Here is an 18,924-nt window from a genome sequence, read left to right on the forward strand (position 1 = left end):
TAACCTCCAAAGAGTTTCCCCTTCCAGTGGCTATAGAGGAAACTTAAAACAATGACATGCCTGAAGAGGGTACTTCAAGTCCAAGCCTGCAGTTAGATGGGTTGAATCAAGGTTTAGTAATTGTTTGGAGTCCTTAAGCAAAAAGAGATTTGAACTTCATCAAGTTTCCACTCCTAGAACTTCCTTGTAACTATTCCCATAGCAAAAGAGGTTCACTGAATGGAGACTGCACCTCCAAAAACCAAAAAGGGTGTCTTTTCAGATGTTTGATGCTTGCAGATGCAGGGAGGGCTTCATCTGACATATGAGATGTATCCTCTAGGATGAGGTGAATCACACCCTGGTCTCCTTTATTATGGAGTCTATTATTATAGACCTACACAGACTTCAAAGGAAGGGCAAGTGTTGGTGACTACTTCCAATGCAGGTGTCTGCACTGGAGAGATCTCACTCAATCTGAGGAATCCTAGCCTTACTGCTATTCTTTCAGGGTCTCTCTGAGCAGGGAATAAAGCATGGGCTATGCTAGCCAGAGCAGGCAGTACATCTGGAAGATTTTGCAAGCTGACATTCTTTAAGATCTGATTATGACCTTCCCCCAGTTCTTGCAGTTACCAGAAAGAGAGAGAAACTTCCATAAAGCAAGGATTAGGAAACTTGTACCTGCTCTGGGGGAAGGTCCAAGTGAGATCTTGTCAACTTTCCCTGCTATCTGCTTCCAGGAAGGTGCAGGACAACTCCTGCCCAGTGCCCAAAACCACCCACATGTTTAGCAGTGATCAGGAAAAGCATTTCTGACACTGCCCACCCATGAGTTCAAATCTTGCTTCAGACAGGATGCACATTTGGAAATCACCCAGATGTTTTATCTCACCTCAGCAGGAAGGCTTCTTTAGAGAGAAACCAAAAGCTTAATAACTGAGAAATTCTCATCCCTTCCTTATCTTCTGATAGGCTCAGCTAGCAAGCCAGACCTTGAGAATTTAGAAGTGTATCCTTGACAAGATTAAATATGCCTTGGACTATTAAATCAACCAGACTGGTCCAAACTTGGGTGTAATGTTGCATATTTCTCAAGAATCTGGGTTGGTTTTTTCCCTAATTTTCACTTTCTTTTTGTTTACACCTGTCACTTAGCCCCCTCCTCCTCTGAGAAGCTGAGGACCTGGGTTCATAACAGTAACCAAAGCAGTTTCAGTCAGACTTAGGCATTGGCATGTGGTGTAGCACACAGAACTCCTGAAACATGGAACTCAAAGTGCACTTGAGCTTCACTTTTCCCTTTTCCTCACATTTTCCGTGTTTGTATTTCACCTTCTCTGAATCTTGGCAAAATTGGGCATCCATGGTAAAGACAGACCTTAACACACCTTCATCAAAAGCATTGTGCTGGCCTAACTTTCATGTTAGTGGGAATCTGTGGAGCACCAAAAACCAAGAGTCCTTCCTTGGTATGAGAAAAGCTGCTAGGAGTTCACTTTAGCTTAGGTCTCCAACCAAAGCTGAAAGCTGTGTGAGGCCTTGACCTCAGCCAACAGCAAACACTGTATCTGCTTACTCTGATTACCTGGAAAATCTTCTTGGCATGATAGTCATCGACTTCAATGTTCACTTCTTTCAGGAAGTTCTTGAGCTCTTTCAAGCTCATCTTGTTGTCTTTGTTTTTATCAGCTTTCCGCAGGCAGGTATGAATCCAGCTGCAGAATGATGTAAGGAAAACTTTCCAAGTCAATGCCTACTCTAAATACCACCCTTCTGCTGCCCAGGGTGTGGGGGAGGAGGAGGATAAAGACTCTGAACCAACTCTCCAGCTGCAGTAAATCAGCCTGCTGCCACTGACCAGCTTCCATCGTGGCACCTTCTGCTCTGAAAGAGCAAAATGATGCTTTGGCAGAAGCAAAATGCTGTCACACAAGTGATGGTGACCCAGGAGAAGCTTTTCACCATCTGGCCAAGGCTGGACCCACTCTCTTTGCCCTGCAGGAGCTTCTGGCCACAGCTACATCATAAAACAGCCTAATTACTCTTTTATGACAGAAAGTGCATTCTGCTCCAGGCTGTTAAAAGGGGACAGAGGAGGGATGAGAAGTGGGGTGGAGGAGCTCCCAAGTGGACAGACTGATTGTTAGAGATTTGATCAATATTCAGTATATCAAGGTGAACACTGAACAGGGATTCTCAAAAAAGAAAAGAAAACAAAAGTATTACTGCTAATTTTTTTACTCACCTTCTGTATTTATGGATTTCAACCTGTCTTAAGAATGTCATTGTGAGCAGAATCAAATTAAACTTTGTGGGTCTTGGCTTCCCATGGTAAAATGCCCAGGATCTCTACCATACTATTAGAATAGCTCATAAGAGCTTGGCTTATAATAACTTTAGTATGTCTGTAATTCTGGAGTAATTACTATAAAAAAATGAGCTTTTCAATGTGATGCCAGTTAATTTAAACTCCGTCTCCCATGCTCTTGTAATCTCTTGGGAAAGTGTTAGACAGTGGAGACACCTTGCAGTTTCAAACAAACAAAACCACAACATGCTTTTTGCATCAGGGGAGTGTTTCTCTCCAATTTTCTTTAGTGTCAAACAAAGATGCAGAAGAATCTCCTATTTTTCAACAGGAAAATGATTGAAGTAGCCATTTGATCTCCAAGAATATCACCCTCAATGTCTTTCACAGGAAGCATTGCTTCCAACAAAAAAACATGTTAACAGTGCCTAATCTGGTTGTTAAGCAGAGCAAACCCCAGGATTAGCAAATACCAGCTGAGGTAAATAGTTTCATAACATTTTAACTGGGCCTTTCAAAATAACCCCAAAAAAGGGCATTAACTGACAGCCTTAGGGGCTGACACAGAGTATTCACCACAGCTACCACTGCATTCAAATATTTCTGAACTATGTGTAAACTGTTAGTAAGTATTGTTTGTCTCATGGAAAGTTGAGCTTTCTGTTTTTAAAAAAATCTTGGCAGGTGTCTAAGCAATGACCTCACACTGCATCCATCTTAGCCTGGTAATATTAATATTCCCCTTCTTTAGACATGGAAACCAAAATAAAGAGAGGCTGCATTTCCCCCAGCTCCCAAGGACACTCCAGGGCCCTGAACCACAATCTGGCTTGGACTGATTCTTCCCAGAAAAACAAGTTTGAGCCATGAAGCTCCCATGCACAGAGGATGCTCTGCTGGGAGGACATCACCGCCCTCCCCAGGGGTGGAGAACACCCCCCCCCACCAGCTGTGCTCCAAGGAGCATCTGCTCAGCATGTCAACATGGTGCCAACAGCAGTGTCACCTGTTCAGAGCTGACCCCTGCACCTTGGCTCTCCTTCACAGCCTTCCCTAAAAATACCAGGCAGGAGTAAAGCAAGTGAGCAACGAGGAAATCCAGCCTGTCACAGCCAGAGGTGAGCAGAAGGTTGGGGAACACTAACTGTGTGTAGAAACTACTCCTTTTGCTCTAACCACAGCAAAAAAATCCATCTTTTTTTTAAAGTCTACAGTCATCTCCACTGATCATGAGCACCCAAAGGTCATGCACGTATCTTCACCACACGGGTTATCAAACACTGGAACAGGCTGCCCAGGGAGGTGGTTGAATCACCATCCATAAAGGTGTTTAAAAGACATGCAGATGTGGTGCTGAGGGACATGTGTTAGCACTGGACTCAACAGAGTTAGGCTAATGGTTGGACTTAATGATCTTAAAGGTCTTTTCCAACCAGAATTATTCTACGAGAGTTGACTCTGGAAGGCAATATGTGGGCAGTAAATGCATCTGCAAAAGAGTATGCCCAGGTCCTGCCTGCAAACAGAGGATGCCTTCCTGTTACATCCCCCTCAGAGAGGCTGAGCAATGCAGGAGGGAAAGCAGAGCCCACAGAGAGGACAGACCCACAATAGGTCCTCTCCCTGCAAGGACAGGCAGCAGAGAGAGAAAAAGGAGACTACAGACAGCTGTGGGCCCTGCCTGCCCTTTCAGCAAACAGCAGTGTTCAGCCCCAAAACACCCAAGCACCCCAATGCACCTGGACACCCTCAGGTTTCAGAGCCCAGAGGAGCCGCAGGAACTAAGGACTTCAACTGGAATTCCTCTCATCTCATACAAACACCATTTTACAGGCCTGGTTGTGGGTTTTCATTTCACTTCACATACCTATCTGGGCCTGGGTGGACTAGGAAAAAGCTGTTCCCATTCCTGTATACACCCGGAGAGAGCCTGCTTCCTGCCTCTTGTTTTGAAAGGACCTGCCAGCTGCAGGGCTACCAGCTTTCTATTAGAAACCAGAGAGGGATGACTGAATCTAGTTGGCAGGTACCCCATGAATGTGCTCAGAAACAGAAATGCTGCAAAACTTCTGGTAAGTGATTTCCAAGCAGAAGAAAAAGCCATACATAAATCCCAGAACTGAGGCAGACAGTGCCACACGACTCAAATGAAAAGTCCCCTGTCTTTTCTGGTTTAGAGTCCTCCCCACACACATACCTGCAGTATTTGCTAAACAACCTATGCCAGCTTGTTGCAGGGTTGAATTGGAGGCTTAATAAAACAGTAATGTAGGCATAAGAACATCAGAAGTGCTCATCAGGCATATGGGAGTTTTGTCTTTGTAGGAATATAGGACTGGAAAGGACACACAAGACACTAAATAGAGTCCCTTGCTACCACAGGCAACTCCACTGTGCTATAAACTAAACAAACCCCATCCAAAACCAGCAAGTTTTTGCTTTCAATACTTGTTTTCAAAATCTTTTGTACACTCCTTGCTTGCTTTGCAAGGTTTTGGAGGCTGGAAAAGACACACTGCTCCAGTCATGGGGGACAGGCAGGGGACCCAACACTTCTCCTTATCTCCTGACTCTTCCCCTTCTGTGCTCACAGATGCACAGCACACTGCTGAGGTTTCAGGCAGATCTGAGTAAGCCCACGCTGCCAAGCAAACCCAGTGAAGACAGACTAAATTTAAAACTCCAGGCTTTAATTAAACATCATCAAATTTCAAATGAGAAATCATGCTGTTCTGTAATTCCAGGTTACGTTAAACGGCCTGAGACCATCCCAGATTGGAAGCCAGCACTGCACAGTAATTACTCTTCCAGAAATACAGCTTGCTTACCCACCCTATTTAGCTTCAATTCTGCTTTCCAAAGACAGAGAGGCTCTTTTCCACACTGGAAATTTACAGCCTTCTTCCCTTGCAAATGTCATTGTTATTTTCCCCCCCTTAGCAATCTTGTCTCTTCTTATTGGGAACTTTTTCAGCAATATATTCAATTGGACATGTTCCAGGGACAACCTTCTGCAGCCCAGATTTTCCCCCCACACTGTGGGGTTGGGGAAGCCTTTGCATTTAAAAGGAAAACTGCCAAGGTGAAACATGTCCAACAGCACCAAAGTTTCAAAATTTCAACTTGTCTAGGGACTGCTCCCCACCACCATGGAAACACAACTGATAATATGCTGAGGAATGACTTTACCACTTAGAGCTTGAAAAAAACATCCAAAAAGACATTTGTAGCGTAGGAGATAAAGACAGCAACTCATGCACATCATAGAATCATAGAATGGGTTGGATGGGATCTTAAAGATCATCCAGTTCCAAGCCCCCTGCCATGGGCAGGGACACCTCCCACCAGCCCAGGCTGCTCCAAGCCCCATCCAACCTGCCCTTCAACACTGCCAGGGATGGGGCAGCCACAGCTTCCCTGGGCAACCTGGGCCAGGGTCTCCCCAGCCTCACACAAAAGAATTTCCTCCTAATGTCTAACCTCAATCTCCCCTCTTACAGTTTTAATTCATTACCTCTTGTAAAAAGTCCCTCCCCAGCTTTCCTGTAGCTCCTTCAGGTACTGGAAGGCCACTATGAGGTCTCCCCAGAGCCTTCTCATCTCCAGGCTGAACAGCCCCAACTCTCAGCCTGTCTCCAGAGCAGAGCTGCTCCAGCCCTCTGGTCTTCTTTGTTGCCCTTCTCTGGACTTGCTCCAGGAGCTCCATGTCCTTACATCCATCAGAACAGCTCTATGGTTGTGCCAGTTTTTATCAGACATCAGAGAATGCACAGAAGAGTAAAGCCTGACGAAAGCCCAGGATTTATGTGCCACCTCCTTCATCAGCAGTACATTATTCCCCAGTAGAGAACCTACATGGAGTGATGCCTTGAGTGAGGGCAAGACTTCCTGATGCCTGCTCAGGCTCAGACTCCACCTTTGTGATATTCCCCAACTGAGGATTCTGCATCTCCCCTGCTCTCCACAGATGCTTTGATGCTGAACATGAAGCTCATGGAGCTTTCTCTCTCTGAGACCACTATCTGGTTTCCTCCCTGATAACTGGATGCCTATCTTTGTGATACTTAAAGGAACTTAATACTTTATCACTGCTTTGGCTCTGTCAAATCATGGTGAAATCAGCCAACAGGTTTATATGTCACAGACAGGGCCTCAGACACACAGGGACTGCTGAAAACCCACCCAAAACTGCACCCACAGATACTCTCTCTTTTTATACGGATGTGAGCCCTGTGATTGCAAAGCAACTTACTGAGTGAAATGCAGCCCCAGGGAAAATTCCCTGTGAATTCAGCAGAGTCAAGGTTTCACTGACTCAACTCTCCATTTCACAACAAGTTCACTCTTTTTTTCTGCTCTGCCACTTTTCCTTTCTGATCTCTGCATTGTCAGAGCAATTGCAACTTCATTTGGGGCAAAACTTCCCCCCCTGCTGAGGCAAATAAGGAGTAATTTCATCAAGTCAATGGAGCTACCCCAGAGTAAACTCGGCAGTCAGAAGAGAAGAATCAGTTCCCTGGCCTTGTATTACTGAGAAACATGATGAACAGGACAGGCTTTTCATGCCTTGCCAAGAAGTGCCTGTCCTGGAGTTTACTGCAACGCAAGTGAAACAGACCCCTGAAGAAAGCAAAAAAATAATGATTGTTTTATCTGGACCTCTCTGAAAGAGGCAATTCTCTGCTTAAGGAGCAATGTGAAGCCTGAATCTTGCTTGTACCACTCTAAAACGGGGGGGGGGCAGGGACAGGGACAAAGAGCATTGGAAACCAGGGAGTTTGCCTGGGTGCAAGGAGAGAAAACTCAGTGCCCAGGGCCAATAGGAAAAAAATGGGGTCAGTCCACTATCTCCACCCATGGAGAAAGACAAGAGCATCTTTGTCTGTGCTCAATCACTTCATCAGGCAAAGGATACTGTTGGAGTTTCTGTTTCTGGTTCATGGAGTTGCTGTGGGCTATGATTTTCGCCAGGCCGGAGATCCAGTGGTTGGCATCGTCCTCCGAGCTCGCAATGAGGTCCAGGTTTTTCCGCTGGTCTTTGAAAATGATGGAAAAGCAGCGATACTCCGGGACATCCTTGGCGTATTTTTCCATGCCTTCTGTTTTATGGCCTGACCTCACATCCCGAATATCTTCAATGGAGACTGTGGAAAGAAAGCAGAGGCTGCTGTCAGCAGGGGTTCAGTCGGCCTTATCTCTGCTTGCCGAGGGACAGCAAGAAATGACACTTTCTCCTTTCCCTGCAGCCTCTGGAGGATTCCCTTCCCCAAACGTTCAGAAAGCTCAAATCAAAAGGAGGAGAAGAGCAAGAAATTAAAATAACAAAAAAAAAACCCAACAAACAACCCACCAAAACAACCCCCACCAAAACAAAAACCCTCCCCATGTTTCTCATTTAGCAAAGAAGCAGAATATGCACTAGATGCTGTGCTGTGATATCATTTGTTATGAGATATAAAGCACTGCCAAGAATTTAATTCCAATCCTTGGAACATCCCTGGATTGGTCTCTACCCCTCTTTGAGAGCGGGGAGAGTGGATCTGTGCCTCCCTGTGAACATCACAGGGAAATGAGAGGTGACTTCAGGAAGAGGAGGGCAGGGATCAAAACAGTCAATTCCTTAGTTTGCAAAAAAAGTGAAAAGGTAGAAGTAACAATCCCATAGATTCTTCTCAGCCACACTAGTGCAAATAAGACAGGCAAAGACAAACATTTCAGAGCCATTTGGTGTCACCCAACCTTCATCCTCACCCCTGTCCAGGGTCGACTTGATCCTCTTTGCTGTAAGGAAGGAAATCACTCCTTTCAAGACCATCCTTCCCCGTTTCCATCTCTGCCCCTCAGCTAGTGGAAACGAGCCCCGAAGTCACATCAGTTTTGCAAACTGCACACACAAGGCAAGCCAGAAAGAGCAGTGCATTCAAGAGACTCTATTATTGAACAAATTTAAGTATCAGAGACGCTCTTACATGACGCCTGAGAGCATGCAAGTGCCCTCAAACTGTGCTGAGATCAGGCAAGCTCCCAGCAGCAGGCACAGCCTCAGTTTGTCTTTCATAGACCACTTAATACATCTACAAAGGAGTGAGAGGAAAGGGCAGAAACTCCTTAACTACATTTGACTGATGCTACTTAATGCCAGAGTAGGGATGGCACCGACCCACAATAAATGGAAAAATGTTTGGAAACATTTGTTGGAGCCACAAACCCTAAGTGAGAAAGTCTCATTGCATCTTCTTGGGTGGGAGACAGACCAGTTAACACTTTGCAAACATCTACCAACACCATCTCAGGGAACACCAAGAAAAAGCAACACACCTGAGATATTCAGCCATCTCCTGTAACAAGCATGCAATAAAAAATTAGATATAATAACAGGAATTTGGAAAGAAAATTGCTTAATTTCTCCTTGCCTCAGATTTCAAATTACAGGTAAAAATTATTTCCTGTGTCACAGATGTGTGAGATCAATTTTATTTGTGCTTCTCTTGAAGGACCTTTATTGAAAAGCAATATGAGTGTAAAATATCCCCAGCTGAATGGGAGAAACTTGGCTTTAATCATCCATTTCATCCACTCCTTCATTTAAACTGGTGAAATTTCACTATTAAAGGGCCCACTTCATTCAAAGTCAACACTGTAGAAAAAACACAACTTGGTATCCACCCTGCACATTTTTAGCATGGCTGCCCTGGTATCATCTAAAATTCATCAGGCACTCGTTAAGAGTTTGAAAACATTCCTTTTTCTTTTTTTTTCCCAGGACAGTCATGATGATGTTCAGCTGCTGGGGGGAAGGGGGGCTGGGGTGTGTGAAACCAAACCAAAAAACTCAAACACAACAAAACCCACCACCCAAAACTTCAGTCTTCAAAAATCAGTGACTTTCCAAAATCAACATCTGACATTTGCTTTAAATTCCCACCACATGTTGGAGTGGTCAAACACCTTCCACAGCACTTTGCTGTTTTGGTTCCTATACAAGACCTCCCTGGAGCCAGCAAAGCTCCTCCCAGATAATTAGGAGCAATTATCTTTGTGTGGTCTTTTATTATCACTTCATAAAGGTCAACAGTTGATCAGCTGGAGGGGAGGAGAAAGTTGGGTTGGGCTGCTGTGGAATTATGTTATCTGGCCAATTTACTATTGAGTGAAATGTTATTGTTTTGAACACTCAAATAATCCTTGAAATAAAAGGGCTGCAACTCCCTTGCAGCTGGGCAGCTAGTGGAGAGCCTTGCTGGTGATTTTGCCTATTAACTGGGACACTGGGCAAATTATACTGATAGGTGCCTTAGGTAGATCTACACCCTTCATGTAAAGGATGCTGTCATGCTTGGATGGATTCAGTTCACTTTAAAAGTCTAAAGTTTAGGTAGGCTCCTTTTATAGCCAGTGGGAAGGGGGGAAAAGAAGCTTGTGGAGCACAAATATTCTGTCCTATTTAGACAAAATCTTTAGGGTAAGATAAATGACACCCTTAATCCATGGTACAGTGGACCACTCACCAGGCTGAGCATCTCACAGTCAGATGTGTGCCATGCAGATGGTCCATAAATAGGTGATTCTCTTCCACTCCCAGTCTCCTCTGGTTATGGCAGTGCAAGTGGAAGGATCATCCTGTTGTTCCTCATCACCTGCCAAGTGCTCACCACTGCTTGGCTCATAAGAGTTATTGTCCCTTCAGAATGGCTAGCTAGGCTGCTTGTGCAATCAATCCCTAAACTTTGGGTTGGCAACAGCCTAGAGTTTCCAAGGCTAGAAAATCTGATCTTAAATACTGGAAATTTAGAATGGATTCTTTGGAAACTGTTATCTGGCAAAGTGAACCCGATGGAAAAGAGCTGTGTGGGAGGAAAAGGATTGAAAACCTGTGTCTGCCTTGATCTCTGTGGGGTATGCTGAGTAGGGGATGATAGAGGGCACAGAGCTCCTCTGTGCACAAGAGGTACAAGGGAGGCTGAAGAACAGATCAGTGCCCATTGTAGTCACACAAGAGACAAGGAGGCAAACTATCATCACAGGAACTCTTAAAGAAGTAGGGTAAGGGAGGACACTTTTTAAAGCTTTCCATGGCTTGGTTGTGTGTCCTGCTTTCATCTATCAATAAAAAACTTAAGCCAAAGGAGTCAGCCCAAGCCATCTGCAAATGTTATCTCTTTTCTGGAAAATCTTAACCCAGCATGAGTATATTATCAGCTGTTCCCGGGCAGTGGGAGTGCTGTGTTAGCAGTCCCAAACCAACTGTGGGCTCAGCTGAGCTATCTGCAAGGAGAAATCAGAAATAACTGGGGGACACAGACGTTTCACAGCAGGGGAACACTTACAGCAAACACCCATGAATCACGTATCCCTGCAACCTCCCTGTTCCTTCCCCATCACACCCTGGTGGGGAGGTAACCACGAGCAGAAGGGAATTTGGAAAGTCTGCATCTTCTCCTCCTGGGTATTTACGTCTGCTGAAGAGGTGGTTTGTGTAAAGCCCCAAACATGAGGCACAACACAAGGAAGCCTGTGTCCTTCCTGGCCTCTAGAAGTCGAGTCAAACAGGTTATACCCCAGGCAGCCTTCCTGGCTGCTGCGGATGCTGCTCGGCCAGTGCCAATGGCTCCCAGCTCATGTGGACATACAGCAGCATTGCCTGGAGCCAGTGAAATTGCTCCTGGTCTGAGTTAGGCCCAGGGAGATATGAGGACTCTTTTAAATCAATTTTTATCACTGGGTACTGCCCTTGTGCTCCTCCCTTGCTGATTCTCAGCCCTGTGCCCTTCTCCTCCATCACCCGTGGCATTAGCAGCAGGTACGAGTCGGGCCCACAGGATGCAGAAGGGCAGTTTTGAGAGCCATGAGGTCTTCAAGCAACCTACAAGTATCTTTTGGGTCTTTCTTTCTAATTGGATTTCTGTCTTCATGGTTTTCAAGGAGCTTGCTGTTAGGACAAGGAATTCCTCTCACAGAAGAGCAAAAGCTGTGATTCACACTGATGCGCCTGTAACCAGAGAGTCTACAAGTCCCCAGGTCCAAACCAATGACCCACAAAACCTTGCTGAGCAAGTGTAGAGCTTCACCTGAGCCTCTGCCTGACCCAAAAGCTCCCCTGTCTCCCAAAAGTTAGTCTCTCCTCTCTACAGAAGGCTTCCCACCCCCTTCCAGCAGGACCTAAGCTGGCCCCCCTCCATGAGGTGCCCTCAAACACACCCCAGCGGAAGGATTTCAGGCCTATGTGCATGTGGAGAGGGGAGGGCGACTTGTGTGAGAGCCATTCCTGCAGGAAGCAGTAGAGGGACATAAATTCCATCTCCCCCTCACCCTACAAACCATAATCCCAGAGCTTCCAGGCTTCAAGAGTGCACCCGAATTACACGTATGTGCTACAAGCCACTGAGCAGCCAAAACCACAAGTGTTGAAGAGCCAGAAGGACAAGCCTGGCAAGGTGCCTAATGATTTGAGCACTTGTCTGAGAGATGAGCTCTGGCCATTGGCCTCTTCATCCTGTTTCCCATCACTGCTCCTCAGATGAAATGTCCAGACTGTGCAGAAGGCATGGACAGCAAAACACTCTGGTAATTCTAAAGAATAGGATCAAGTCAACTGAGAGGTATTTAAAAGCCATGTAGATGTGGTGCTTAGGGACATGGGTTAGTGGTGGACTTGGCACTGCTGGGTTAACAGTTGGACTTGATGATCATGAAGGCCTTTTGCAACCAAAATTATTCTATGATTCTATCATACAGGGAAAGGAAGAGGGGAGGTAGAGAGCAATAACTCTTTGCCTTCCTCCTGTTTGACAGGCAGCCCTTTGAGAGGAGATGTTTTGTCTTACTTAAAAAAAAAGAGAGAACAAGGAACCACACCTGCATCTCCTGCAAACCACTGAGAATGTGCAGGACAGGAACCAAAAGGTGCTTCTCCTTCCTTGTGCCATTGCTAATAAAGAGGGAGAGGAGGGTCAATGTGTAGACATTTAGGGGCACTGCCAAAACTGCCAGCCTGCAGTTACTCATGAGGGGAGGTGGGCAGCTTTTGCAATCTGGGGGGGAAGACTCATCAGATCCTTCCCTGTCCTTATCCTACCTCCCTGTCATTAGCAAGTGATCTCTGCAATGTGGCATTTGGTCACGTTGAGTTCCTCCATCCCACTCTAATTGTCTCAATAAGTCACTTCTGGTTACTGTCAGGTACTGCAGATAAGGAATGTTCTCAGCTGTTCAGAGCTGGCACGGTACCTGCAGACCACGCTGGGTGTCTGCAGAGAGATCAGACCTTCCCCAACTGCTGCTCAGCCCAGCTGGTTTAGCATCTTGTCAAGGAAGAGACGAAAGCTGCTACCTGACCCCAGGACTGCCCCGCCAGCCGGGATGGCTGCAGGGAGACGACCTGGATTTCACAACACACAGAGCACGCGGGGCAAGCTGGCACTGTGTGCTGCTTCTCTCTTTGGTTTCACCCCAGAAAAAGCAGTTGGGATGATTTCAGTTTCGCCACAGGTGGCTGATGCTAACGGCCAAACGCAGGAGGGAGCAGGACCTGTGTCATCAGCAGGAGCTGGAGCACTGTCAGCGCCCTGGAGCGGGAACACTGAAGGCTACCCATCACCTTCATCCCTAAGGGATGCTTTAAGGTGATGATTCAAGGGTGGGTTCAGCACGAGCCCCACTGTGCTGTGCCCTCTTAGCCCTGACCGCGTTGTGCTCTCATCTCCCTGTGGGTCAATGACTGCAGGTTGCAGCTGCTGATTCCTCATCCGTTCTCTTCTTCTCCCCCCGCCTCCACTGACTTGCTCAGCACGTTGTTTTAACTGGAGATCTGCTGCACAGCAGTCTGCCCTCACTGCTGGTGTGTGTCACCAGCTGACACTTTACAGGTTGTTTGGAATTACCTTTTAATATAAGATCTTCACCCAGTCTTTCTGTCTACCCATCACAGCTTGGGGCGTTGAGGTAAACAGAGTAATCTCTATTTACATTCCTTCCACACGTCACAATCAGGGCCCTGCAAACTATTTCTGCAATGAGTTCCTACTTCTCCTGCCATCACAGTGCTGCTCAGTTTGGATTTAAGGCTCTCAACAGTTTCTGCCTTTGCATTTAACATCTGCTAGGGAGAATCAGGTCAATATTTGTCAGCGCACTGCTTGCAGTGAAAACTGCCCCAGCAACGTATGCAGTGGCCTGATTCAAAATGAAATTGAATAAACAGGCAGCTCTGCATTTGAAATGAGTTGGTTTATGGGTTGAGTGATTCTGATAAAAACTAATGAGACCCACAGACAGACGGTTTTGTTTTCACAGCTGACGGCCGCCTTGCATAACACATTCACATCAGCAAATATTTTTCCAGGGACAAATACATGTCTGACCATGAAATAATGATTCCTAAAGAAACTGCCTAACCAGCTCCAGAAGGAAGCTGTCAGGGCAGTCAACTGCCTGCTGTGTGCACACAGGTTGCTGAGAGTTTCTGTTGACTTTAGGCACCTATCAGGACCAATTTAAAGTTTTCAGTTCTTGACTTGAGCAAGCACAAAGCAAGTACCATGTCCTTTCTGTTCTTCCACAGGCAAGTTCAGGGCATTAATTCAATGGAGACAATCGTTCATTCTCCCCCAAATATAGTATGGTATGTTCCTCACATGGCATTTTAAGGGCATTCCTAAATTTCACAAGAACTCAAAAATGAAGGAAAATGTTTTCTGCTGAACGCTGGTAGTAGGCTAGAAACATAAAGCTTTTGTACTGTGTTTAAACTATGCAAAAATATCCTATAATTGGATCAGAAGCCAGAGGAACTGCAAGAAATTCTGTGCCTTTTAAATAGTGAGGATAATTTATCATTAGATAAAATATCAGCTTCATTACTTTAAGTAATACAATCAACACTTGGAACATTCAGTTGTGCAACTGAATTTAGCTCACCTTTGTTAATTGATCCCAAAAAAATCCACAACAATAATAGTTTTAAAGTGATGCTTTTGGCCAGAAGTGGAAATATTTGAGCCCAAACTCCTAAATGTCTTTCTTGCCTTCACTGCTCATGACTCAACAACATTGCAACCCCAGTGAGTCACCCTTGGTGCTGTGTGTGAAGCTCACTCATGGCTGTCATGGGAAACGTCATCTCCCTGGGCCTCCCTCCAGCAGAGAAAGAAGGCAGGAGGCAGCAAAGCACCAGCTTCTCCAGGGCTCCACTGCAGCACCCCTAAATCTGAGCAACTCACTCAGTCTTTTCCTTCTGCCTCTGAATATTCTGTTTCTTCACCAAACGCTCAAAAGGATGTTCCACTGGAAAGTTTTCAGCCATCCCTACAAATCCCCACATTCAGGCAGTTTTTAAAGGGATTGAGTCTGGCTTAAGTGAGCTCACACCAGGGATTTCAGTTGGGTTAAGAAAAGATTTTTAAAAATCAATTTCAGTGAAAGCAGCACAAGCCTTTTTGCTCTTTTTGGTTTTGGGTTTTTTTTTTCACATAGATGAGAACTGGTATTTGAGCACAACTAAACAAGACAGAGTTATGGACAGGTTGCTGCTCTTTGAACACAAATCCCTCTGGCTCCCCTCCCACTGTAGTGATGTTCAGGAGTGAACTGGCTCTGATTGAACTGGCTAATTTACCAGCCTCCTTGCACAAGCCTCTTATTTGCCCCAAAAGTGTTAATCCTGTCACTTGAACCCTCTTTTCTCATCCTAGGGAGAAGCTGTGTCATGTGTAAAAGCCTGGTGGGCCAAAGAAGCATCCACTTCTAAGATAACAGAGAGCAGCAGTGTGTTTATGGGCCAGGAATGCAGCTCAGACACAGGATGTAGCAGGAATTAATGAAAAAAGCATTTTCTAAAGGTGCTTTTGTGCAGCCTTTCATGTCCAGCACTCCTGTGTTTCTGTGGAAGCTGACAAGAGAGTACACACAGGATATAATATGTTGGTTGGAAAACAGATCACTTGAGATGCTTCAAGACCTTTTGGAAAAAAAAAAAACCTGTTTCCTTGGGCCTAAATGGAAGATACTGAAAAATAATGGATTATGGATAATAAGGAAAAAATGGTTACCTGCTTATAAACAATATTGAAATGGCAGCCTATATCCCAACAAGCCCTGTGGGTAATAGAGCTTTCAACACAACATCCAGTCTAAATTTCCAGTTGTTTAAAATAAAGACAACAAAGGAAGGCACTGGTTGTACTCCCTGTATCAGATCCAGGCAACCTCTGTGCCTGTGACAACCCTGATATGTTCAGGTTTTTTTTAACTTCAAGCATCTGAGATTCTTCTGCCTAAACCTTGGCAGTCCCCAGGTTTATCTACTAGACACCACCACACAATGGTTTACAAATAGTTTTTCTGTATGATCATATGAACAGTAACAGGAATAACAGGAAACTGTCCAAACAAAAACATAACCCTTACCCTACCCAGGCTCTGATCCTCTGAGGTGCCTCCATCTGTTTGCTCTCAGCACTGCTGCAGATAAGATTGGACCTGCTGCAAAAACCTCCCAGTTTCCATTCTGCTCATTCTTCTTCCTTCCTAAAAAAGGCCACTTTTTTTTAATCTGCAGCTTTAGAAAGGCTTTGTACTGGCAGGCAAAGTCACTGTCTGTTAACAAGGAAGGGTGGCCCTCTGGAGACACCTGCCTTGAAATCCCTAATTCTGGGTATCAAATCATGGCTCTGCACTCTTCCTCTGCTTTAGCTGCCTCCACACACCAGACCAAATGAGAAGGCAGCCAAAGTGGCAGAGTCTGACAGGGGACACACCATGAACCAGGGTGATCCTCTCTACACCTACACCCAAAGCAGCCTGGTGAAGCTAAAAGCACCAGAAAGAAACTCAAACCCAGCGATCATTCTGTAAACTTGGGAACTGAAGGTCTCAACAGAAGAGAAAGTCATGGGAAAAACAGGTGTCTTTGGAGTTATGGCTAGGGACTGAGCAGGCATCAGTCCAGTACTCATCTCTCTTGTTGACCTCCAGGTTCAGGTGCATCCACAGCACCTGCTGAAAGCAGCCTGGAGGTGGCTTTCCAACCCTCCCAAAAGCTTGTGCCACAACTGCCAGCACAGCTGCCCACCCTCCCAGGAGCCTGTGGGACACACCCTGCCCCAAAACACTTGGTAGGTCAACCTGGCACTAGCCAGCCTGGATGGAGCCCTGCCAGAGCCTGCTTTTTCAGAGCAGTAAGGACAAGCTTTGCCTCAACTGACTCATGTCCCTTCTTGCTATCATGATGGCCAAAAAAAATTCTCTCTCTGGGGAAAGGTGTGGATGCACAGAGGTGTTATGGAGCACATGTGGGTGTAAGTCAGTAGGCAATGTTAGTCCATCTTCACTTTGCACTGAGGACACTCCCATGGCACAGCAAGTTCTGCTTCCTGCAGTGGCACTGGCTCTGTGGCAACATTGGTAGTGGCCACTTGGCAAGTGTGTCTTGAGTGCAGTAAATCCACACCCACACAGACACACTCCCAGCCTGTGCCCGACACCCAGCTCAAAGGACCTGATCTCCCTGCAGAGCTTTTACTGCAGCTCAGGATATAAAAAAGTTACAGATGCACCAACTCTCCATGCCACCACCCCCGTGACGGAGGCAATAGGTTCAACCAGAGCTCCTCCAAGGAGGCATCAAGGTCCGGGGAACCACAGCACAAGGACCCCCTCCCATTTACTTCAGAGGACCAGGTGGGGTCAGAAGTGTTGCTGGAGGTGCTCTCAGCCTCCATAACGTGGAAACTGCTGGCTCAGAGCACAGGAAAGCAAGCTCTGAAAGTTACTCTTCTCAAGTCATGTCCTTATAATTTTGTAGCAAGGCATTATCTGGGAAAGGACTTTGCTTTTATGCAGGACAGAGCAGGCGTTCCCAGGGAGCAAACATTCACTAAGGCCTCTGTGTTTGTTGTTGTCAATGGGCTATTGCACTGGTGCCCCAACAGCCCAGCTGAGCTGAGGACCCTGCCACACTGGGCATGTGAACACACAGCAAGGGACAACCTCCAGCCCACAGCCCCTTCTATCTAGCTAGAGGAGGAGAAAGGAAACGTGTGGGGCAAGACACACCAGGCTTAAATGAGGTGCCCAGGAAAAGTGTGGCCACCAGGGTTATAAACCAAATGTATTCTGCCCTGCTGCCTTACTCCTCCTACTGAAGATCTTACCATTGCTTGTGGGAGGGGGGTAATTTGGAAGACCCACCCTTCATTTAGCTAATCGAGCTTGTTACCTAAAAAGTTGTGTAAATAACACAGGCAGCATGTTCTGCGTTTCAATGTGACAGAAAATATATTCCACATTATTCTTGCACCTCCTGCCTTTAGGAGACTGTGACAACTAGTGATGGAGAAATATGCCAGTAAAATAACAAATGAGAAGAAAAAAACAGATATAAACAAATATAAACAGATACACACCCTGCACAAGCTCATTTTTACTGCACAGTTAAGCTTCTGTTCCCAATTTATGGCCCCGAGCTGGGTGATGCTGGCACAGAATCATTTTCCCTGTGTCCATATAATGGTGACTTTCATGTTTTTGGACTTTTTACAATGGGGCAGATTCCAAGTTTCCAAGATAAGGATGAGAACAGGATTTCCTCCCCAGAGATATCTCTTTGTCAGCCCTTGGATCTCCAGATCTCTGAGGTTTCCTTGTGGGGCTTAAATGCCAGCTTTCCCAGGGGCTGCAGGCAGAAGTGTCCTGGCAGCACCCAGACCAGTATCCCCAGTGCAGATGCTCACACTGTGTCTCACACCAAGCATTAGGGCACCTGAATAACCTGAACTCCTGCTTTGGGGAGGAAACAGCCAATCCACAAAGATTTTAAGCAGTAGCTCATGAGCTTGGGAAATGTGGCCATTCCTGACATGACAGATTCCTCCCAGCTGTCCCTGGAGCTGGCAGCATCACTCAGATCCTTCATACCTCCTGTGGTCTCACTGATCCAAGCCCTACCTCTACACCACAAGCACAATGGTCCTTGTTCACCCCAAGCTCTTCTGCTCACAGTGCCCCATGCCTGTGATGAAGCAAACTTACAGATCTGTGACTCTGGAGACCTCAGCATCTTCTTTGATTCCTGCCATATGGTTTTGCAGTCTTCCTGGAGCTTATAAAAACGCTCCTTTCTCCAAGAGCTTGACTTCACTTTTAGCAGCTGGCTGCCTTTCAGGAGGAACTTCAGATCCTTGTCATCCTTCAGGCCTGCAGAGAAACAGTAGGTTAATGTTGTAAGAGACAGCTCAATAAATGATGCTCACAGGGTCTTCCCTTCCACAGGACATTAACCACAGACATTGACAGACCAGTGCAGAGCAGAGTGACCCAGAAATCTGCCTCAACACACTTTATGCTCACAAAAGAGGCTGGAGCCTTGTAGAGGTTCAAGACTGAGTCCAAAGACTTTTGTATTCTAATTCTCAGATGGTTTACAAACATAAAATAACTGCTTCCCAGCAAATATAGTCTAATATTAGGATGCAAAAAAAACTACAACAAAACCAACAACGTATCAATAAAAGCAGAGGAAAGAAAGTTGTATAACTTGTAGTTGGAGCACTGTCAGGAACTTTCAAGTGATTTCAAATCTGTTCTGCAACAAATTTCCTTTGTGGAAACAGGAATACACAAAGGTATCTCTCTTCCTT

General features: G+C 45.8%; 1 protein-coding gene across 2 annotated transcripts in view; it reads right to left on the minus strand.

The window, feature by feature from the left end:
• Positions 1-18,924, minus strand: part of PLCD1 (phospholipase C delta 1) — a 57,449-nt gene that overhangs the window by 23,784 nt on the left and 14,741 nt on the right. For both annotated transcript variants that reach the window (XM_051612256.1, XM_051612255.1), the window contains exons 2-4: positions 18,317-18,481; positions 7,206-7,434; positions 1,568-1,697 (exon numbers count right to left, since the gene is read on the minus strand). In XM_051612256.1, the coding sequence (XP_051468216.1) occupies positions 1,568-1,697; positions 7,206-7,434; positions 18,317-18,481 (524 nt within the window). The remainder of the gene's footprint in view (positions 1-1,567; positions 1,698-7,205; positions 7,435-18,316; positions 18,482-18,924) is intronic.

Source organism: Apus apus, chromosome 2 (genome assembly GCF_020740795.1).
Source record: "Apus apus isolate bApuApu2 chromosome 2, bApuApu2.pri.cur, whole genome shotgun sequence".
In the NCBI taxonomy this organism is placed as follows: Eukaryota; Metazoa; Chordata; class Aves; order Apodiformes; family Apodidae; genus Apus; species Apus apus.